The 23,364-nt window shown below is 34.3% G+C and overlaps 3 protein-coding genes across 14 annotated transcripts in view; 2 read left to right on the plus strand and 1 right to left on the minus strand.

Moving 5' to 3' along the window:
• The first annotated feature begins 347 nt into the window (after nt 1–347).
• Nucleotides 348–4,774, plus strand: LOC122527823 (nucleoporin p58/p45). Of its 8 annotated transcripts, XM_043652360.1 has the most exons (9): nt 348–553; nt 686–1,008; nt 1,099–1,300; nt 1,371–1,744; nt 1,814–2,038; nt 2,112–2,186; nt 2,312–2,334; nt 2,483–2,515; nt 3,021–3,209. In XM_043652360.1, the coding sequence occupies exons 1-7, from the start codon at nt 489–491 to the stop codon at nt 2,326–2,328; spliced, it is 1,281 nt and encodes a 426-aa protein (XP_043508295.1). In that variant the 5' UTR covers nt 348–488; the 3' UTR covers nt 2,329–2,334; nt 2,483–2,515; nt 3,021–3,209. The 8 variants fall into 8 exon arrangements, with proteins under 8 accessions (XP_043508295.1, XP_043508299.1, XP_043508297.1 ...); XM_043652364.1 differs by lacking the exons at nt 2,312–2,334; nt 3,021–3,209 and adding an exon at nt 4,756–4,774; XM_043652362.1 differs by lacking the exon at nt 2,483–2,515.
• Nucleotides 3,696–6,270, minus strand: LOC122527822 (protein FAM114A2). 2 transcript variants are annotated; one of them, XM_043652355.1, is made up of 4 exons: nt 4,995–6,270; nt 4,253–4,849; nt 3,882–4,196; nt 3,696–3,813 (listed from the first exon to the last, which is right to left on the minus strand). In XM_043652355.1, the coding sequence occupies exons 1-4, from the start codon at nt 6,000–6,002 to the stop codon at nt 3,739–3,741; spliced, it is 1,995 nt and encodes a 664-aa protein (XP_043508290.1). In that variant the 5' UTR covers nt 6,003–6,270; the 3' UTR covers nt 3,696–3,738. The 2 variants fall into 2 exon arrangements, with proteins under 2 accessions (XP_043508290.1, XP_043508289.1); XM_043652354.1 differs by having other exon boundaries at nt 4,253–4,848; nt 4,991–6,265.
• Nucleotides 6,271–6,944: 674 nt separating this feature from the next.
• LOC122527820 (protein kibra) overlaps nt 6,945–23,364 on the plus strand; it is a 40,299-nt gene continuing 23,879 nt past the window's right edge. Inside the window, exons 1-4 of one of the 4 annotated variants that reach the window (XM_043652350.1) lie at nt 6,945–8,291; nt 8,881–9,021; nt 18,036–18,145; nt 18,804–18,898. In XM_043652350.1, the coding sequence (XP_043508285.1) occupies nt 8,894–9,021; nt 18,036–18,145; nt 18,804–18,898 (333 nt within the window). In that variant the 5' untranslated portion in view covers nt 6,945–8,291; nt 8,881–8,893. Of the gene's footprint in view, nt 8,292–8,568; nt 8,696–8,792; nt 9,022–18,035; nt 18,146–18,803; nt 18,899–23,364 lie in introns of those variants that run through there. The other 3 variants (XM_043652348.1, XM_043652349.1, XM_043652351.1) reach the window with 3 other exon arrangements.

Below are 23,364 nucleotides of genomic sequence, written 5' to 3' on the forward strand. Positions count from 1 at the left end.
ATATAATATAGTAGTATAGGTACATTTAATAATAAACCGAAATAATATCTAGAAATTATTCGTTATTTAGTCTAAAGCTAAATCAATGACGGTTAAAATGATTTTCCAGTGATTTTTGTATTTTAAAAAATTTTTTAATATTATACACATATACGCTTTTTTATTTTTCCCTGACTTTAAATTTTTATTTTAAGTAAAACATCTTAAATATAAAAATTTAAAGTAAACAATATTTTAAATGTACATACATATTTCTACAAAAATATACATAAAGTAATATATATAAATATTTATATGATTATTGTGAAAGTAGATTCAAATTTAAAGCATGCATCTTTACGTTACAGATGGCGCTCTTCGGACAACTATGTACATCGTACAGTTAAAACAATTTAACATGCGCATGAAGAGTTGATATTTTAAATATAAGATACTGTGTGTTGTTTCATGATATTTATTTGTATTATTATTTATTGCATATTATAATTATGTCAACATTTACTTTTGGAACACCTACAACTTCGAGCAATACAAGTTTCGGATTTGCACAAAAGTAAATACATAGTTTTTCGTTTTTTATCCATAATTTAAATTCATTAACCTTACATTGCAATATAGGTTTTCGTATCCAAAATATTGATAATTAATTGCGTTCTAAACTTGCAATATGTTTTAACTTAAATAGTATTCCTTTTGGTTCAAGTACTTCAACACCAACATTAACTTTTGGGGCTACATCAACACCAACAACAACAACTGGGCTTAGTTTTGGATTTAATACTGCACCTGCAACTACTGCACAAACACAATCAAGTGGTTTACTTTTGGGATCAAATACGACTAGTACAACAACTGCGAGTAGTTTATTTCCAACTCCAACTACATCTGCACCATTATTTGGTGGCCTTTCTTTTGGTACGCCAGCAACAAGTTCTACATTAACATTTGGTGCTCCATCCGCTACAACTACAACTGGAAATGTTAGCTTTGGAACGCCTACTACCACAAGTATGTGATAGTTAAAAATTATTTAATGTTATTAATAATATTGTCTCTAATTATAATAATAATATTGTCTCTAATATTTTTTGTTTGTAGCATCACTTTTTGGTAGTGGCAATTTATTAGGATCAAAATTAGGTACTATTGGCACTACAACTACCACAAGCACTACAAATAGAGGACTAGGAGGATTAGATGTATCATCAAGTAATAAAGGGCTTTCACAAGGAAATACTAATTCAACTGCTAAAGAGAATGTTTGGCCACCAGAATTATTACAGACAATAGAAAAATTCAAGTAATTATTATATAGCAAAACTATTGTATTAAAATTGTATAGAATTAATTAACTTAATATATGTTATTAGGGAATTTGTGAAAGAACAAAAAGTATTATCTTCAGATATAGCAAGAGGCTCTGCAAGACCATTAAATAGATGTGCAGAAGATACAGCATCATTGATGGAACTTCTAACAACATTAGGTGGATCAGTTCAACGTGATCGTTCTGCTGCTGATAAGTTAAAACAGGATACAGCAAAAGCATTACAAAATGCTGAAATAGCTCAAAGAACACACGATACTCCACCAGGCTTACAATATGAAAATAATGCACCATTATTATTTTTTATGGAATTGGCTGATAACTTTGAACATGACTTGATGTTATTTAGATCTCAAATTGAAACAACAGAAAAACATATACAGACAATGATGACTCCAAAAACTTTAACGCCACAAGGTAAATTTGTGCTGATATTGTTTGATAGTGTTTGCTAAAATGTTGCAATAACATACAATCTGTTTTTAGAATTGACAATGGCTATGAGTAAACTTCACGAATCTCTTGTTGCTGTTGCTGGCAAATTACAAGGTGTACATTCAAAAGTTCAACAACAAAAAGAACAATATTTGAACTTTAGAAAATACGTTTTAAAAGATAATACAAACGTTTTTGAAGATATTAAATCGGATGGGAAAACATCTCGAAATAGTATTGGAAAAATTACGAGTGGTCCTACACCATTTGGTCCAGGTAATTGATAATTTTTAGAATTCATTGTAATATTTATTTTATTTCATGTATTTTATATACTTTACTTTTATAGGAAATAAAAGTTTTCTTTCATCAACAGCATTAAATTCTAATAGACCAGGAAGTTATGAAACGCGAAATCCATTAGGTAAATGAAATTAATATATAAATTTGTAATGTTAATATTTTTTTCTTTTTTTTGTTAAAAACAAGATCCCTAAAACAACGTACTTTCGTTGTTTCAACTGTCCCATAAATATCTCCTACCTTCAGGTCTTGCGTGGATTTAGTATGAGGTAGATTTACTAACATATAACGCCCTTTATTAAGTATTGTAGAATTTCACATATATCAATAGTAAGAGTGTTGTAACTACTTATTCTGTAAATATGATCGGTTTAAAATTTTTATTTCTGTGATTTGATTTTGATTTTACCTTTCCAGGAAAAGAGTAAGGAATCTGTTTTAGTGTATGAGGTACTAAATTTTTCTACAGTTTCTACAGTTTCTGTTTGTGTTACGAAAAAGATGCATAGCTTTTGTGTTTAGCATTTACTAATTATACATTTACTTCTGATAATAATAAAAAAAAAATGATATTCTGTTTCTTTCTTTTCTTTAATTTGCATTCCAAAATAGCAAATAATAGAGGGAGGTTGGAATTGGTGCTTGATAAGAGATGGCTGTATATTTTACATCTGCTTTAATAATTGCTTCTGCTTATTGGTGGTTTAGTAAGAATGTCCGTGTTAATTAAATATATATATGTTGTGTATTTCACAGAATATACAACATCTGGAGATATTGAATATTAGTTTTATTAAAAAAAGAACATTGTTTTAACTTTATAATAATGTTAGTCTTGCTACTTTGTTATTTTCCAATGTTAATCTATTGAAATACAGCTTTAGCTACTATATTCGCAAATTAAATTGACTCCTAGAAATAGATGCAAAATAATTCAGTATATATGTTGTTACAGTTTGGGGAAATACAATACCAACATCACCTGCCACTAACATTACTCTAAGTTCGTCATTGAAACCACCAACAGCAAGTTTGACTTTTAATACTCCGTCAAATTTTGCTACACCTTTACCAATGAGTGAATCAAACTCGAGTTTTCAACTTCAGAAACCTCCTATTGGTAATAAAAGAGGAAAACATTAAATCAAGTTTATATTTATTCTCGTATGGTTAAAAATGTTTTAAATATTCTACTTTATTTTTTACTATATAATACAATGCTAATATTCAGCATTATTTAAAAAATATTTACTTAAGACATTTTTTAGTTCAAATATTAATATAAAATGAAGTAGAATAATACTTATAAAACAATAAGTTTCTTAATTTTTTAACAAACGTGTTATTAAAAATATTTTTTTTATTTTTCTACTAATATTGATGAGGACAACGTAAGATAGGGAATTTGAGAATTATTTGTAATCTGTATGTTGAAGCTTCAATTTTTTATTAAGACTTTATATTATAAATTCATACAATTTATGTAGTATAAAAATTGCTATTTATATATCTTCTCTCTTCCAATCTTCTTTACTTACAATATTTAAAATTTAAAAAATTTTTTTTAAAGATAATTTCTAATATTTCTTTTTTGAAATTAATTATTTGAAAGGTTATTTATATTTTTTGCAATACATATAGAACATACATTCAGAAAACATTTCTGTCCATCGTTATATAGCACCAACTTGTATAATGGGAATCAATAGTTTGAAGGCATCTTGAATATAAGAACTTGCATTTGAAGCCTATTAAAAAAAAATTTTAATTAATTTTTTACTAACTATAGATGAAATACATAATAATACTGTCTTACCTCTATGAAAATCGTTGTTATATTAGCGTTAATACTATCAGAGTTGTCAGTTTCAGCGAGTTTACTCAAAGCACTACAATAAATATTAGCTAATATTCCAATTTGATTAGTTAGAATATTCGTTAACTGAACTAATGAATCAGTTTCATTCACAGTGCTCCGATGTTCTTTGATTAAAAGTAATTCTGCAGTTTTATGAAATCTTTCTATGGAAAATGCTGTAAATTGTGCCAAAATAGAAATGGCATGTTCGAAAATTTCTTGATCATTAGGCGTCATGGCTGAAGTATTATAGTTCTTAGAGTCTTGATATATCTGAAATCAATATTTATTTAATAAACTCACGTATGTATTAGTAGAATAGAAATTACCTCGTGCAATTTCTCATAAGTAATATTAATTCCAAGATCGCTGCAAGCTTCTTGTAATTTATATTTCAAATCTTTCTCATATGTTTCATCATTATTTTCATCATCATCGCCTAATTCACATAGTTCTTCAACTTCTTCCAACATTTTTTGGACAGAATTTAACTCATTTGAATCTAAACCACTCAAATACTGTTGTATTTTAATATTACTTTGTTTTGATAGCATTTCTAATGCTTCTATGTGAACAAGTCCTTGATAATCATCAAGAAGACTTTCAAAATGTATTTTTCTCATTTTTTGCCTTTCTTCAATTGTTTTTTCAGTATTGTCTGCTTTTTCTTTAGCCTCTCGAAGAATCTGAGATAAATTTGGCTTGTTTGTTTCATTCATGAAAAAAGCCCTTTTTTTCTTTAATCCTGGATCACCTTCTTGTAAAACCTCCATTGTTTTTTTACCAATGGCTTCCAATGTGTCTAATCCACCATTCATAACTTTGCTTCCAGTTGATTCAACCAGTTTTGTTATTGACGATACACTTGATATAAAATTTCCAAACCCAAAAGAAGATTGTTCCTTGGTCTGTTCCTCCTTATTATCTAAAAATTGAATTAATTAAAATATAAATTAATATAAATATAATAGTCGCACAAATTAGCTATAATAAAATATATCATTAAGTATATTTATTCTATGTCATTTATAAATATATAATAAAAAGTTTATAAAACCATGGAGTACCATTGTCTGTTTGATTTTCTTCTTCTTCCTCATTTGTAGTAGATTTAGATTCATCAGATATAGCCATAGATTCTTCCAAAAGTGTAAATCCTTGTGATACGTGACTAGTTAATGTAGAAACTCCAGCACTGGCTGTATTAATTAAAGAACTTACATCCCAATTACCCCAACCCCAAACCGATGAGCTACTTGTTTCTTCATCAACTAATGATAATCTTTTTAATACTGGTTGTAATTTTTCTTCAGTCAGTTCATCTGACAATTCAATCGAATCTCCAAGTCCTTCCCAACCTTCAGGTTTAAATACTTCTTTAAATGTTTTCTCAGATTTCAATTCTTCTGGCATATCTGATTCAGTTATCTCATCTTTTATAAAAGATTTATTACATACATCTTCCTCTGTTATTACTATATCCCTTTTGTTTCTGTTATCTATATCAGTCGTAAAATTACTACTTGGTGTAATCTTCGTCCCTAACTTCTTTGCGCCTAATTTTTTTTCTTTGCATTGGGTTTGTTCTTTTTCAGTCAATTTAACTGTTACCTCAGAACTTAAGTCCATGTTAATATCCTTCCCAGTAGGTTCCTCTACTTTAGTTTTATCTAACTTATTATTATTTTCCACTTTCAGATTCATATCACCAGTATTAGCCTGTGCACATCCCACTTTTTGTGAATCGATACATGTGATATTCTTTTTTCCATAGACTTCGTCAACATTGATAACTGGTTGCTCATGTTTCTTGTAATTATATGTATCTTTAATACTGATATCTTTATCAACTCTTTTTTTATTAGTTGACGTATCTGCTATCGGACAATATTTTTCCCTTCTATTCAAATTTACATTTGTACACGTTTGCCGAGGTACATATTCCATGTCATCGTCAGATTCTGAATCTATTGTGTTTGGTGAACTCCACTGTTGTATTTGAGTATGCTTTTTTATTGGTATATCGTGGTTCATTTCTTCGTCAGCGCTTTCAAAGTCATCGCTCTCAGACGTTGCCATATTAACTTTAAAACACTAAATCTACCAGAAGCAACTTATGAAATCTTTGAATCCCGTGTAATTGATTTACGTTACAATTGTTACGTTTAGTTTCTGTCGTTTACAAAATTTGGATTAAAGATGTTACCGCGTTTAGAAAAACCCGTCCATACGTTGCATTCCTGCACCACGACATACATACGTATATGCATACACGATTATACATACGTCACGTGTCTCACCGAGAAAATAATTCACAGAGTTTAAACTATAAAATTTACAATAAATTAATACATATATAGAGTAAAAAGTCGAAAGCACATGCTCGAAATATTCCAACCTATAGGATCTTAATATATAATTTCCTTTACGAAAGCAAAAGATAGAACTTTATACAGAACTTGCAAAAATCAAAAAATACATTTTAAAGCAAAATTAAATGTCTTTCTAGGTGAAAAGGAACGAAAAAAATTGTAGACATTGCAAGACACATTTCCACATCATTGAAAGACTTTCATTGTTCAAAAAGTACAAAAAACAAATTTTAACATGCAGAAATCATAAAAATGTGACATGAAAAATATTCGAGTACAGTTAAAATTGCGTGTAAAATTACAATATTTTAAACAATAATGAAAAATGTAAATAGAAGAATGATCCGCTCGACTGAATCTCGACGTTTGGTACATTTGGGAGCTACACATCGAGTGAGAACAGAAAAAAAAGGAAAGAAAGAGGAAGCAATACACGCGAATGCTACAGTGGCTTATGAGTACGAGACATTCTCGAAGGGGCACCAACGGATTACCATCGGTTTATTCATTCGTCCCGGATGTTCAACGGTCTCGAGTGCACCTGCGTTTCCATGAGGGTTGTACGGTGGTGCCGCCGTCGTAATATAACGGAAAATATGTGAAACTGCGGAAAGGGCAACGCGTTCGTCTGTTCCCGTCGTCGTTCGTCTACAGCGGTCAGAGACACGAGAGCTTTCGTTCCTAATAGTGGGGGCGATTCGACAGAAAGATAAAGAAGGAAGGAAAATACCGTGGCTAGAAGAGGGGATTACGTTCTGTTCTCATCGGTGTACGCGTTGAGGCGAAGAGGAAGAGAGAGTGAGTGAGAAGCATTGCCAAGCGCACACGGTATGAACGTCCAGTGGCATGTTTCAAACACTCGACATGCTTGTAGTTGGCGCGAGGTTGTAGTATCGTCGAAACGAAAGAGTAGTTTACGCGTATTCTTGGCACTTGGAACAACGGACTCGAGAGAGTGTAGAATCATTGCCGAAGCCATGTTCAATTCGATCCATCAACAGAGGAAAAGTGTCTTACGGTAACTCATGAACAGTGTTTCCGCGTAAGTAGAGAGAGAGAAAAAAAAACGAAAGAACAAGAAAAAGAAGAAACGGAATGAAATAACGTGTGCGGGGGGGAGGGAGAAAAAACGCAAGGCGAATTCTGACATTCCTCGAAGGCGAACGTCGCTTGTTGATTCGCGCTGTCTTTCGCTGACGACGAGCAGCAAGGTTCAATGCGAGAAGGAAAAGGGAGCACACGGTGAAATGTACTCGATAGTACCGGCATTAGCGTGCACTTCTTAAAGCGGGTCGCCAGACGCAGATGCTATCCCGTCTCTGCTCCGAGAAACTCGTTGTCGTTCCTGTTGCTTCAAAAGGAGAACGACGTGATTGGTACGCGCCTGAACAATTTGCCCGTCTTCCTCGAAAATTTCATCAATGAAAAAGGGTGCATCTGAACGACGTTAGCTGGAGAAGTGTTCGCCGTTTCGATTACCGGCACGGTGTTGTAAGTATTTTTCCGAGCGATCCTGCTTCTCTATGGCGTAAAACGGATGATTTACGTCCGTTTTAAAATCGGTAGAAATTAAAAGGACATCGGCAAGTGATGCTGTAAGCTCCTATGAACAAAAAGGGATAAGAGTGTAAAATAAAAGTGAACGACGGAGTGAGACGGCACAGGAAGGGTGAAAGTGTTTTTCAGTTTCTTTTTCTCTACTAAATTCGGTCGTCGACTGGTGGTGTGAAGGCTGTGTGCTATTTTACATATATCTCTTTTTCCATCTCGATATTGCAAAGTGACCAGTGCAAAAAAAAAGAAGATACAAGATACGATAATGTAACGGGCATTCATACGGACGGTCTTGTACAAATGTAGGACCCACGGTACCGTCTCAAGGCAAGAATACCAACAGTGGACTTTTCTTCGACGGCCAGCTATGTTAACGGTGGAATTCCGCTCGAGAGGAATCTGAAGGCGGGGACTCTGACGTCACTCCGCTCATGATAATGAGGTATTCATGATGGCGGAGTAGCGCGTGAGAGAGAGAGAGAGAGAGAGAGAGAGAGAGAGAGAGAGAGAGAGAGAGAGAGAGAGAGAGAGAGAGAGTATGAGAGAATGAGAGAGATAGACCCATAGACAGAGAGAGCAAGAACATGTGTGTATATTATATATACCATGCGAATCTACATATATGTATACATATGCACGTGATGTTTCTTTCTCTCTCTCACTCTCTTCCCCTTCCCTCTATTTTCTTTTTTCTCCTCTTCTTCTTTCTCTTTTCTTTCGACAGAGTTGTGTGTACGTGTTCGCTCGGTTACGCCTGTATGCGTGTATGTTCATGCGTGTGTGCGTGCGTGTGTGCGTTCAGTGGCATGCAACACATCCTTTCTATCTCCATTCCACTGTGTATCGGTGTGTATTACTATTGCGTGCCTTCTCTTTACCAACTCGAACGTCTCTCCTTGTCTCTCTTACATCGACTGTCTTTCTTTCTCTTTCATCAATACAGCGTGTATGTGGCACGGGGAGTGTGTGCACGCGCGCACAGATATGTGCCTGTCGACTGGTCGGTGATAGAGAGTTTTGGATGGATTTAGAGCGCAGTGAAATATGCCAAGGAGACGGAATGGGGAGATACCGCTTCCGGAAGGGTGGGACGTCGCGCAAGACTTTGATGGAAAAGTGTATTTCATCGATCACAACACAAGAAAAACAACGTGGATCGATCCTAGAGACAGGTACGCCATTTTCTATGTATATGTTTGTATGCACGCGTACACGTGCTAAAACAAAGAGTATATATGAAATTGCGTGCGATCTCTATGCGCGAACCTTATTATCCCATTTAAAGATCGCATTCGAGTTCTTTTTTTTTTTCTTTCTTTTCTTTTTCTCTTTTTCATTTGTAGACACGGATGAACGAACGTTTCGTGATACTTTGATAATTAATACGCGTGCAGCATGTACATTTGTCGTAGGCACATACGCACGAGCAATATACAAAATATTTCTGACGTTACATTCCTCTTCGTGTGAGCGCCCCTTAAACTTCTCGAACGTGTGTATCTATGTGTACGCGTATATTCATACACCGAGGACTCGCCGCGCCCGCATTCCAGTCGCCAGGGCCGCCGCGCTGTCGATGAAAAACTCGAGAAATCTGGTGACCACGATCGCACACGAAAATAAAACTACTACTCACGTTTGAGCTTTCTGATAGAAAAATAATAATTTCATTGCGTTTTAACCTGCTGCTACTATTGCGAGCGAAGACGTGGAATTTTTTTTATCTTAAACATTAAAATTCTTTATTTTCTCTTATTTTGTTGTTAAATAGTATGTGAGATTAACATGTATTAGGATTTAACATGTACTCGGTTACTGTAATTTTAATACAGTATTTCATTGCATACATACATAGAAACACGTACAATTCATAATTTATAAATTGAGCGTAGAAGAATTTACAAATACACGTATTTTATATCCTATACCTATTTTATAACAGGTTAATAATAGATTGAATGATACGAATGATCTGTCAATATATCATTCCGTATGAGTAGTAATATTAATTTACATGTTAGATTAATTTTCGACTATTAGGTAGTTAGTTAACGTTTTAAATATTGAAGTACTGTTTTAAATATTGAAGCATTTTTAACGCTTGAAACAAAATATTTTTTTCGATTCGTGACTAGGGTAACTGAAGCAAGTGGATATTAATCTCGCGTTGGATCTAGTGAATGGCGTTCGTTATCGAGCAAAAGACTAAAATCTTGTTATTAAACTAGCTTACATGGACACCGTGTTCCACGTGTTCACGTTGCCTAGATTAATGTGTATATGCGTAACTGTGGAGCGTAGTGTAAGTGAAGCATCTTATAGGGCTGACCGGTATAAAACGTACATACAAGTGACTGATACCTAAAAATAGACCTTGATACAAGGGTATTACTCTTCCGATTTTGATGTCGCCATTAAGACATCGATCTCGTTACATGTAATTCTCGTTACAAGTTCTTCTTTGATTCCAGTTCCAGAAAAAACATAAATTCTTAATATATTACTTATATCTCAAGTTTGTCTCATTTTCGCCTTTCACTGCAGTTTCATGTAACATATAAAGGATTCTACAGATGTTCAAATAATTTTGTAAGTTATTGCATATAAAGGGTTACTCTTAACTACTAGATATAATGGGAATTAAGAACACGTTATTTGAAAATATAATTACGAGGACTTTCTATATTCATAACTATGTACATATAAAACGATAAAAATTGAAAATCGTATATCTCAATACGTAATACTGTATATCGGTGGTGTATAATTGATATTTGTTTCGCTTAAGTTATCGTCCAGCAATTTGGGCGCAGATTACGCTCGACCTGCGTTTGCTGCTGTTTTTGTTTGCACATTTGGCACGCGAACAACAGAGCCCGGTGTACGGTTATTCCATTCCGTGTGCCGGCAACTTTCGCGTTCCTCGAAATCTCGAAATTTCATTCTCCGAACCCAGTAAACTCTTCTCCGCCGTCTCTCACCTCTCGGTGTTTGTTTCTTTTTTGGAAACTCGAATCGAACTCGCCGGTTTTCCCACTGTGCGTTCCTCGCAGCAACGCGTGGCATCTGCTCGACATCTGTGTTTAGGAAAATTCTTTCTCTCTCACGAGTGCGTATGCGTGCCAACGTGCCTCCACCATTTCTCTTTTTTTTTTTTTTTGCTCTCTCGCATTCTTTTAACTCGAGCTCGATTCTTGTAACATCGTTTCGTAAATTTATACGATTGATACACAACTGTTAATAGATTCGTGGTTGGTATTTCCCGAATTTAATTCTTAAATTTTTATCGGATACACAATTTTTATTACATATTTGGTTACTCAGTTTGTTTAATGGATGTTGAAACGTAAGTTATTTCCACGTGCGAAGGCTGCAGGAATGTCCGTGAAAAGGAAAGAGAGAACAGTCGTTTCTCGATTGCATTATGCAATGTTGTGACTTAAGAAAATATCAATACGTTGTCAACTTTCAAAGATAATCGTTTGTAGTGCTTCTAGGTATGCTGTGTGCTTTTTAATTGATTGAAAAGCATGTGGTAATTTATTAATTTAATCTTTGTGTTTAACAATTAATTGATTCGTTGCAGAGTTTGTAAATTATCGTCAAATACGATTATACGATTTAAGATATATCGAAGATATATTGTTTTATTTTTTGTAAATTTGTATTTTTTTTTTATTTGATGACTCAATTTATTTTAAATCGATTATTTCATAAACATATTTTTACATAATTTATTTAATAAGAATTATTCATTTGCTTGAAATTAATATTTCCATCTGGTTTCTTTATTTATAAATCAATCGATGTTGCAACTCTAATTATAATATCATATATAATTAGCTAACTTATTATTTCAACAAAAATATATATAATTGACTTTCAGTTATGAAGTTGTTAGTGAATCACATTTAAAAGATGATTAACAATGGAAGTTCGGCAATTTTTTAATTCGATAACTTTGATCATTTATAATGGTAGCAATAATAATAATTTAAAAGTAAGAAAATAAATATGCATATGTATATCGTGTCAATATTCATGTGGCGCTGGTATCGCATCGTACGTCGCCATATTGTTTAATGGTTGTAAAAACACATTTTAGACGAATTTTGTAATTAATCTCTTTTCTGTCATTCCTTTTTTAAAGAAAAAGATTTAAGAAGGCTGTATGGTGAAAATCGGCTACGTTTGCGACAATCTTGAAATCAAGATTGAGATCGATCGAAATATTCGTCTGATGAAATTTACAAATTTTTTGGCGGGAAGGAACAACTTTAAAGGAATATACAGACAGCGTGATATTGCGTATACACGTGCGTGACCAAAGCCATGGCACGAATTACGAGGCAGGAGTGTTCCCAAACTTGGAAATTCGAGACATTCCTAGGCCGTGACACATCCACGTACAGAGAACGAAGGCAAACGGAGATTCCTGTAAGCTGAGTACCATTATTTTCTTCTTGGAATTTTTACGCTCGAACACGTTTCAAAACGACTCGGCAACTCGACCGTCTCTCTCTCCATCAACGCAAACAGTCATTATGTCGTTAGAAATATTTTCAGCTATCACTCGCAATCACAATTTATACGCTTAACCGGCGTGTACGTGACCGATCGCGGAATATCTTCGTTGCCCGTTGCAATTAAATACCTTGAATTCGTTTCTGTATATTTCTATCAACTGTATGATTAATTGCGTTGGAATTCCCCATTGTAATAAGCTTTCAACGTCGTTTGAATCTACTGAAAAAAATTCGTTGAATTGTTGTAGAAAATTTTGGAGGTTACGTTAGGAAAGTATATGAAGAATATTTATTGCGATGATTGTCAAAATTTTTCAAATATTTTCGATAACCTTATTAATCTCTTTTCAAATAATTTTCGATAACCTTAAAAAAAGATTAATCGGGTACTTTGTTAATTATTTATGGTATGGCACACGTGTATAATTGAAAATACGTATCAATTGAACCATTTTTCAATCAAAGATTAATGAGCTATTGAAATAAAAGTTATTCTTAGTAGATTAAGTTTAATTAAATTGATTTCAGTTCTCGCGGGTGTAAATGTGGCACGGTATAAAAAGAAATGTGGGTCAAATCCGAATAAAACTATCTCGCTGTCTAAGGGTTGATGCAACATCAACCCTTCATGGATTAAACACAAAAATAAAGCTGGCACAATTATTTATGAATCGGTCCAATAGCTTCGCGCTTCGAACAGGTAAAAATACGAAAACGCGAGCAATTCGACGACGTGCATGCGTTCCGTAATGCACGGCTGGTGCCCTTGGGTCAAAGCTTGGTAGTCGAAGAGGGACACCTACGCGATTTGTATGCCCACGCATAGATGCTTGTTTGCTCGCGGTTGACGTTACATTCAGGGCCGTGTGTCTCACCTAGCCGCGAAATAAATAGTCACACCTGCTTTCCAGCGTTGCAACCCTTAAATCTAACCAAGTTCAACGGTCCAACGATTTTATTTTCGACCTTTGACCATTTCCTTCACTTTAACGCACATTGTTACCTTTATTTCTTATTAGTTTGTATTTTACGAGATAGTAAGAGGGATTTCTTTGGTAGAAGGTCACTAATATTCTTTCAATCAATCAGGAATAGTGTATAATCAGTAACAAGTGGGGACGTTTAGGAGTCTTCTATTATATTACATTATCTACTTTTTATTAATGATGATTAAAATGTACAAAGATTTATTGATATCAAGTCTAGAGAATAGAGGAAAATATGTATTTCAACATTTATTAGTAATGCTGCTACCTAATGAGTTAACATTTTTCTAACTACAAACTTCATTATTTGTCGTTTAATTTTGTCTTAGAAATTATAGGAATGTAACCTGATATCTTTTCATAGTACCTAATAAACTATGACCACTTAATTTCGAATATTTTGATAAAGAGATAGATAGGAAGATAGATAAAATTGGAAAATGTTGTGCGTGAAGTTGTTGCTGCAGTCATAGGAATGTTTGAAAAGAGCTATGTCTTATGTAATCAGTCCGATTGAATTCATCGCGCGAAATAGTTGGCCGAACGCACAAATTATTCGACACTGCCGATACTAAACGAAACTTTCTAGTACCCTTAGATCTCTAATAATCTGCTGATAGCGAGCGTATCGAGTGTCAGACAGAAGGAATGCTAGAATTTGCAAGTTAGGTGTGGTTACGCGCATTAAGGAATTGGACACTGAAGAATCGAATCCAGGGATAACAATAACAAAATTTCTACTTTTAACAATTATTAGCAATAGAGTGACCAGTTTTCTCTTAGCTGTGAATAAGATTCTAACTTTTTTGTATTTAATTCTCTAACTCTATGTGTCCAGAAGCTTTTAGATTAGGTTTTCTCTTTTATATCAAATATTTGTACTTTTACTAACATATATTCATTGTATGTCCAAATGTTAAATAATATAAAATTTAGTATATTTAGACATATGCAATTAGTGTATTAATGTTATAAATAAATATATTTTTACCAATAAAATTAAAAAAAGATCAAGACAGAGTATTATAATAACTAACTAGTATATATTCTTTCAAATTTTCCATAAATGCATATGAAGTTATGGTTTTGTGAATTACTTATCCCCCCAACAAGTTCATATAAACGGAATTTTACTGTGCACACAGAACGATAGAAACTATTCTTGAAATGTATTTTATAGCTACGATTATAACAGCAACACTGTTGCAGTAAGAGAAATTCCAATGAGAGAAACGATTAAGATTTCGAATCGTCCATTGGTGGTTAACACGATACGATTTTATATGAGTGTTAAAATCGAGTTTATGGCATTCGTGAAAAGAACGAGCAGGGATGTTGTGCGTGGGTGTGCTTCCACGCTCATCCATCGAGAGACGCAACGAGATTACTTTATAGCTATAATCCGTCATGTTTCGAGCCCATTGTTTCTCAATGCACGACGCAGGTATGCGCCGGTAGATTATAGAATCCCATTCACGTGAACGTCGATGTATTTTTAAACGTTACTTCTTGTCTGTCACATTACTGTTCCAACCGAGGGAAAAGAAAAACGTTCTTTTCTCGTTGCCGCTTCCGCTTTTCCGGGTGAAGATATGAATTTGTACACACGAGATACTTAAATATTTTAAACTAAATTTCAGTTTTTTGATCAACTTCGTAAAACGCAGTTTAGCTGGCGCTCTTGTGGAAACGTAGCGCTTTATTTTCTTTTCATACGATCTTCAGGAATCGAATAATTGAATTAAACAATCTATAACAATATGATGTTTTCATTGTTCTATCCTGTGAGTTTGTGATATACCAAGCATAATTGAAACAAACGCGACAGTAATAGGTTGCTTCATGCTTCCTGCCGTTGTTATGCCTCCTGTTGCTAGTTTCCCTTGGTAAACATCACTTTTTAGCTTCCTTCGTAGAAGAAGACTAGTAGCGCAGGTGAAGTCGGGTGAACGTATCATAAAAGCAGCCTTTTAAAGTCCTAACAAGCATGATAGTCTGGCGTTAGTAATGTATTGTTTCGATATAACAATACCATATTGTCACAGATAATGAATTCATTTTTTGTTCTCTCTGTATAGACAGAAAAAATATGAAAAACTTATTACATATTTTGCTTGAAAAAGATTCCAAATGATTTTTTTGTAATCTAGAGAATGCGTGTTATGGAAAATTTGAAGGTGGATTATATGAAATATCCAATATATAATATATAGTATATAATATATCTAGATTTGAATTTAATAACATTTGGGGATTCCATAAATTAAAGGATGCATTATTAAATGTTTTTCAATATAAAATTATAATAATATAAATATAACATTTGAAAATCGCGTATATAGAAAACGCGAAATATACTTCGTCCAGTTAAAAATCTCTGGAGAATGACAAAAAAAATGACAAAACGCTGACTGATTCTATGAAATTTCGCCTTGAAATGTTCGAATCCAGTTGTGAAATGTTCGATCTCATGGTACATGCTAGTGTAGGGCGACTCTATCGATGCGGAGCGTGCGTTTATGCAATTTTTATCGTTCGATTTGTCCCATAGTTTCGCTTCCTCCACCTCCTCCGGTTGCCGTTCCGCCGCCTCCAATGTCGTCCTCCCTCTCCCCCTGCTTCTTCAACTGCCCCCTTCTCTCTTGTCCACGTTATTCCTCCGTCATGATGTACGTTCTTGACCCTCCTTCTCCTTCCTCCTTCGTATTATAGGACAGCGCCGCGGTAAGGCCAAGGGCACATTAAAAACGTGAATCACACAGCGGAAAAGGAATTGAGAAATTGTCGCTAAAATTCCGTAACATCGACCAAACATTTTCAAAGATTTAACTGTGTCCGATTGTAGAATGTCTGTTATATCGTGTTCGTCGTTTATAATTCTTTTAAGTAGCACGTGCTGTAACTTACTTCCACTGACAAGTCGTTGGAAGGTCTTTGCATTATCTATTATTAACACTTTCGTTGTACGTTATGTCAATTGTTTCAATAATGTTACTGACGTACTTCATGACGTATTATGGTTTAGTATCTATTATATAATATGCAATATTATTATTACATTCAATACTTCTGTATTGACAAAACAAGTTGTAGATTACAGATATTAATAAATAGCTTTCCATGACAGTAAGGTCAAAGAAAACTTCTGTTCATCTCTTCTGCGCTAATTATCAACTCCATTTCACTTTTGTCAAGATAAACTAAAGTTGATCGCTGACCTCCAAAGGTTAGCTTGTTTTATATGTAAGATGTAGTCTCACTACACGTGTATGTTATTAAAAAATGGAAATATGATTGAATTGGGTCGAATTAACTTTTTGACACAATTCTATTGTTTCTTACAATAGAAAATAAGTAATTAAAAGGTAATAAAGGGGATGTGATTTTACTCTACTATTATTTCCCTTAAAGGCAGGGAAAGATAATTTCTTGAGTTAAAAAAACGTTTAAAACATCTACAATTCAGTAAACACTCTGGAATTTAGGATCGAAGAGTCGATTGCACGATTGCCCGATTGTTAAGCAAACCTTTTGAATCAAGGTTGCTTCTTGGTGAATTCCTCTTGGTGAACCTTCGAAATTTTTTTTACGATTATGTCATAGCCTTGTCGTCAGTGTTCCTTCATCTCCATTAAAATACGAAATCGAATAGTTGAATTTAAAGATTGGGTTACAAGGGATAAAGGATCGTCAGAAGCTGCTGTAAAAATAAGTCAGGAATTTTTTGGAATAACTCGTGTATATACAGTGAGTCACAGAAATATTCGTACCTCCGTCGGCATTAAATGATTCACATTTTTTACAGTGTAACTTCTGAAATTTTTATTAATGATAATGCATAATTGAATCTTAGTTGTTAGACTGCGGATGTTTATGCAGATATTTTTATGAATATGGTTAAAGAACTTTAATCTAGATAATGTTAGTTTAATAATTATAATGTTACACTTAATATGCAATACCAATAATAATATAAATGTATTATTGCATTATATATGAAATGCATGGAATACATTGAGTATATACTATTTTTTGAAGTATTTAGCAAATAAAGTAAATTTCTTTTTATATTTATAAAAATATGAATTTGCATAAGTATTCAAAGTCTAGTGAATATTTTCATATTCTACGCATTGTCGGCGATGCATTTTTGGCAAAGTTGGTACAAGTATGAAATAGATCCACTGCCATCAACTGGCATAACATTGTTAAAAATTATCAGTTTAAAATAAATTATTCTCATTTTCAAAAGATTTTTGTAAATCGTCAAAAGCAAATTAAATTTCAAAAGAGAAGCGAAATTTTACAAGTAAACTAATTGAAGTTGCTAGAAAAAGAGAATTTTTTCGCGTCATCAGTTTTAGCGTTATATTTCGTTGGCACTTTAAATAACGATTCTGCTACATTTTGGCAACTGTTTCTAGATATATCACTAAGTACAATAAAGTTTAAAGGCTAAATCGCTTTGACAAATTTGTGACGTCAATTAAGTGCTACTGACGCAAACTGATTGCAGAAATTATTTTTGTGCTATAACACATTATGAAATTATTTTTTTCGATATTTTTAATGTTTAACGCGTATCATTTTAACATTTAATATTTATATTTAACATTTCAATATGAATTAGATATTTTCTAACTCTGTTTTTTCGTTTTTTCTTTTTAATTACAGGTTCACGAAACCTCAAACATTTGCGGACTGCATTGGAAATGAACTCCCGCTTGGATGGGAAGAAGCTTATGACAAACATGTGGGCGCATATTACATTAATCACGTTAATCGTAAGTATTCAGTATTTACGTGATATATTTATCTAAAGAAATCGCATATTTCTCTTATCAGAAATATTCTTAAAATTTTATTTTTTAAATTATCTAGAAAATAATACGAAGATAATGCTAGAAGATAATTGTCTAGAAGATAATAAGATTAATAACCTTTTGTTTTACAAACACCGAGGTATCACATCGAAATTCATTTCAAAGTTCGGCTTTTCGAAACTCCCAAATATTTGCTAAGTTTTAGATCATTTTCTCTATAACAAATTTCTTTCTATTTGTCTCACTATTAATTCGAATATATAATTATTTCTATTGTGATCTAAGTTTCAAAAACAAAAAACTTACTTATCACAGTGATAAAAATCACTTATCAGGAAAACTTATCACAAGGTTGCGCGTACGTTAGTCTCTTTAAATTATAAAAATTTACCTTGAAATTCTTTGTAAGGAACAGAATTCGATAATGCTGATTGGAGAAAATTGCAAATGAAATGTTTCGTTAATGCAACGTTGCCCCTTAATGGATTAATGGGAAGACTGTTTGAGATATCTTGCTGAAAGCATGATCGACATTTACATGCAAACGGGTGAAAGATGCATGGAAATAAAGACTTATAGTGTTAAGTTATGTCTCATTTTCTTTTTTCGATCGTTTCAGAAACGACGCAACTGGAGGATCCAAGGCAAGAATGGCGAGCCATTCAGGAGGCCATGCTTCGAGAATACCTTCAGACCGCACAGGACGTACTCGAGGTGAGTCTTGAATGTCCTTTTAACTATTTTCGTCGCGTTCAAGCACGCGAATCGACCGTATGAAAAGGGGCTTTTAACGAGAAACGTCGATTTGTCTTTTATAGTGCGACTTTTACGCGTCAACCGTCCCATTAATTACGCTTTAATACGTGATACTACTAGCGAGCTGTACCATATATTTGAGAGAAATTGGTACCTGTGCGAGAAATCGTATTATCGAACGAAACGTTTTCGAACGAAAATTATTATTCTAGTTTCATCTAGAATTCTCAGGGGAAAGAATAGTTCTATTTTTATTCATCTATTCAGAGGATCATAATCAATTTTAAACTAGCATTCTTATACAAGGAATAATTTTTATTAATCTGGAGGAGGATATGATTGATTTTGTGATAAGATTTGATTATCCGCGCGGACGAGAAAACTGTCTCGAAAACTCCACGACAAATAAAACCAAAGAAATCGAGTAGCAAACGTTGCTACACGAAAGATTGTTTCCAAAAGTCCGTATCCATTGAAAAATCTGGAACACCAAAACTATTTCGTCCGGTCTAATTTTACTCGAGTTTGTTTGAATCTCGCGAAGATATTCTCGTTCATCGCTAAATATTAATTCTGAGGACGAAAACTTTTTCACGATACACTGTTCACAAGTTAGCCTCGAATTTTTTTTTTTTTTTTTACCAAGGTGGAAAATTACATTGACAGTGGCATTGAACAGTAATCATAGAGCATTGACAAAGACGTGTGTTTCTTCTTCTGCCCATTTATGTCTACCGTGCGAACGTAACAAATGAAAATTGAAAATTGCGTATAGAAAAACAGGAATATATGTGTTTCGTTTAATTATACTTCCAGTGTATTTCGAAATACCATTGAAATATTCAATGTAAAAGGTTCGAATGTAAAAGATTACGAGGTATTCGATCTCATCTCCAACGGTGGTGATTACAAGCAGCGAGGGACCGATGAACTTTTAAACGAGGGACGGTTGGAGCTGCAGACAGGAAGTTATTTCGTGAGAAATCATGTTACTTCCGGTCACTAGTCGGTTCCCCCTTGCCAGCTTGTATTCATATTTGTCGCCGGATCGGACGATTAACACCGGATTAACTAGTTTTCCCCTCTTGAGTCGTCTCGGGTCGGGGATAACGCTCTTGTCCCTCTTACGCGCTTTGCAGTTACATCATTCGAAAAGCGAGTCTTTTACGATGAGTTTACGCGTCGTGGACTTTCATTGTGTCACCGTAACCGAAGTGAGTACTTAGCTAATGCATCCAACCAACATTGAAATCGAACGAAAGTTTCATTTCAATTTTTTATCCCTTTTCTTCTTCTTCTTTTTCTTTTTGTGTAGGCGTGCTTTCGTAATGTCCGCCTTCATCTCGCTCGTTAGGTGTTTGATAAAATATTGGTTAACAAAATTTAGAACAGATAGATTTTCGTCGGAAGGAGGAATTAGTTGGCACGTCTAACTGCGCGCATATACAATTTACCTTCGATTCGTCGCAGGAAATTTTCTCGTGAAACGATTTCGGCAATGCCATTACGTCGACGTGGACTTCGCGTATTCGCGGAACGTGAATTTCCAAAACTATAAATGCCAACTGTGCGAAAATTCTCGCTGCCGTTGCGAATATTTCTCGTTAGTCTGACGGCTCCGTCATTTTTTCAATTTTAATTCGTGTAATCTTCGCACGATTATTTTTAAAAAGTTTCTTACTTAGAAGAGGAACCGTCTTTTACCCCTAAAAGACAGTATTCTGTATTTCACGCAGACACAATTTCCTACTTAGACTCTATCTTTTTAATTATATTGTCAAAAAAATATGAATTAATGAAAAAACCGTGAAAATTTTTTTCACCGTAAAATCATAAGTTTCATCGCAAATAAATTCCGCTATTGATATCTCGTATCAATTTGAGAACGTTTTTTTTGACGACATTTGTTGAATTTCATATAAGATATCGTCGCAAGGAAAGTAAGACGGCTTTTCACGTGGAACGCGACAGGAAGTGGGAGAATGTCGATGTACGGTATATTTATTTCGGTCGAAATACTACTCGTGTGATGTCATCGTCGATTTTCGAGATTGGCTCGCGGCTCGATTCTAGTTTCGAGATTTGTCTGGAGACTTTTTGTCGACAGCCTTAGAATTCGCGGAGCGAGAGGAATTTTCGCAGACTAAACAACCGTTTGCCTTATATTTTTCTCTTTCTATTCTCTTTTTATCTTTTTTTTTTTTACGAAGAGTTCGATGCTTCTTTATTGCTCCTTCTTTTAACTCCTCGAACGGCGACAAGGTAATTTTTCATTCCGATTATTACATATCGGAATAATTTAGAAAGCCAAACTATTCAGTGAAAAAAAAAAAATAATTTTTTTTCTTCCAGATTATATCCTACCTTCCTCATTATCGGGTTTTGTTAAATGTGTCTTAATGTCTTCCTAACGATTTGTTTTCGGTGTCTCAATGGCAATGAGACCGATGACGGCAATGGTACTCTGGTCATGACGTAATCCCGAGGAATTTTGAAAGTTTCATAGAGAGGAATTCACGAAGACGAAGATTAACCTTGGCAGCAAAGAGTTTATTTTTTCGTTGGAAAGTTACACGAAAGTTATACGATCGGTTTCTTAATTTATGAAACGATAGAAATATTCGACTCTTCGCTATACTCCTCCATTCTGCTCGTCGGTGAATTACATCAGTAAATTTCTGAAGAACTTTGGATTCCTTCAGAGAAAAAAAAAAGGAAGCGTTAGCTTTTAATCCTGGCAATCTACTCGACTAATTAATAATTAAACACCGTGAAGAATAACACTGACCCAATTAGATCAATGAATTATTAAAATGAATAAGCGAATAGAATTATTACGGTCTATCCCAGTTATTTCTGTTTGTTCTGGTTCTGACTTTTTGATGTATAACGTCCTTCTTGGCTCCGATTCGTTTTTCACTTAACGCTGAAACTACCAGAGTGGTGAAAATCGTTAATTTGTAATGTTTCATTGAAATTTTACAGATGTAATTTCCTATCCGTGTATTTAGAAATTTTTAATAAGTTTTTCGTAAGTGTCTAAACGTGAACTTGTGTTCTTTATTGTCTCATAAACCTCGAACATCATCCAGATATACAAATTTCTTACGAAATATATACATTCAAATGCTCAAACATTTCCGTGAGCTATTGTATATTGTAGAAAACGAAAAGATCAGACTAAATCAAAGATCGTTCGGATTTTGCCTGGAATTTGTAAACTAGTGGAACTCTGGTTATCTTTTTCTCGCTCACTATCAGTGAGAATCTCGTCGTCTCTGTCAGTCCTCCATCCTTCTCCAGTATTTTCTTTTTCCTCTTAATTTTTCTCGCTCGGTCTCGCTTGGCAGCGGACTCTGACTCCTTTCCTCCTGTCTCTACGATGCCTCACGACTCTCTACGAGGCAGCGAGATGCGAGTGGAATTTTAATTGCCATTTATTTTTGCCCGGTCGTTTCTCTCGTACCGCTGGTCGCATCGTCTCGCGCAGACAGATACAAAACCGATTATGACACCGCCGGAGGAAGCATCCTCTCGATGCTTTAAATTATACAGGATGCTGGGACAACAGATGGTAGAAAATCTGAACAGGCGCTTCCAACAACGCCGAAATAAGACAAAAATGTAGAACGAAGGAGCTGCGTTTCAGACTTTGTTTGTTATAATAGTTATTAACATTTAATAGAGGAGGGGGGGGGGGGAGGATCGAAATGTCCCTGAGGTTCGGCAAACTTCTCTACACGAGCGAATGTAGGGCAGCCTAAGCGATGGGGGGGAAGGGGCACAGTGGTCCTCAAACTTAACTACACACACTGTTGAGAAAGCCAAAGGTGTTTGAAAGTAAAATTTCTTTTCTTATTTGAACTTTTATTTTTTGAATATCTGATTGTTGTATTATTAGGATGGCTGTTAACGTTATATTACTAGAACAGGATGTCCGTAATTCTGGATTTTTAACTGAAACGGAGTATTTTCACAATACGATTTCATCCCCTTGCAAAATAATCCTCGCGTGTCGCAAAAGGGAAATTAATAGATATCTTCTTATCTCGTTCAATATTAATTTTATCTCTTGTCTCAGTTGATAATACCATTTGACAATTTGCAACTCAAATCAAAAACAATTACACACAACTCAAACGACTTTGATATTTTCTGCGATGAATTTAACTCGGACATGTCTTTCGTAAGAATGATGTAGCAGAGTGGCTGGCCCCCTATAGGCTGGGTCGTTTACGTACGAATTTTCGTTGGTGACTCGATGGAATCGAGCTCTCGTCACTGACCAGTCCCAATCATTTCTTGTCGACGATGCAAACGAAACAAGAAATATATCGTAACTCTTGGCAAATAGGAGCAACCGGCTTAGTCTGGCCGTTAATTTAAAACGTACCGACAGGTGTAATGTCTAGTCCAGAGCGATG

This window comes from Frieseomelitta varia, unplaced genomic scaffold (genome assembly GCF_011392965.1).
Source record: "Frieseomelitta varia isolate USP_RPSP 00005682 unplaced genomic scaffold, Fvar_1.2 scaffold_232, whole genome shotgun sequence".
NCBI lineage: Eukaryota > Metazoa > Arthropoda > Insecta > Hymenoptera > Apidae > Frieseomelitta > Frieseomelitta varia.

Coding starts and splice junctions, on each gene's coding strand:
- LOC122527823 (XM_043652356.1), top strand. CDS start 489: ATGTCAACATTTACTTTTGGAACACCTACAACTTCGAGCAATACAAGT. Junction 554..685: donor AGTTTCGGATTTGCACAAAA/GTAAATACATAG, acceptor TAACTTAAATAG/TATTCCTTTTGGTTCAAGTA. Junction 1,009..1,098: donor TGGAACGCCTACTACCACAA/GTATGTGATAGT, acceptor TTTTGTTTGTAG/CATCACTTTTTGGTAGTGGC.
- LOC122527822 (XM_043652354.1), bottom strand. CDS start 6,002: ATGGCAACGTCTGAGAGCGATGACTTTGAAAGCGCTGACGAAGAAATG. Junction 4,849..4,990: donor AGAAAATCAAACAGACAATG/GTACTCCATGGT, acceptor TTCAATTTTTAG/ATAATAAGGAGGAACAGACC. Junction 3,814..3,881: donor TAACAACGATTTTCATAGAG/GTAAGACAGTAT, acceptor TTTTTTTAATAG/GCTTCAAATGCAAGTTCTTA.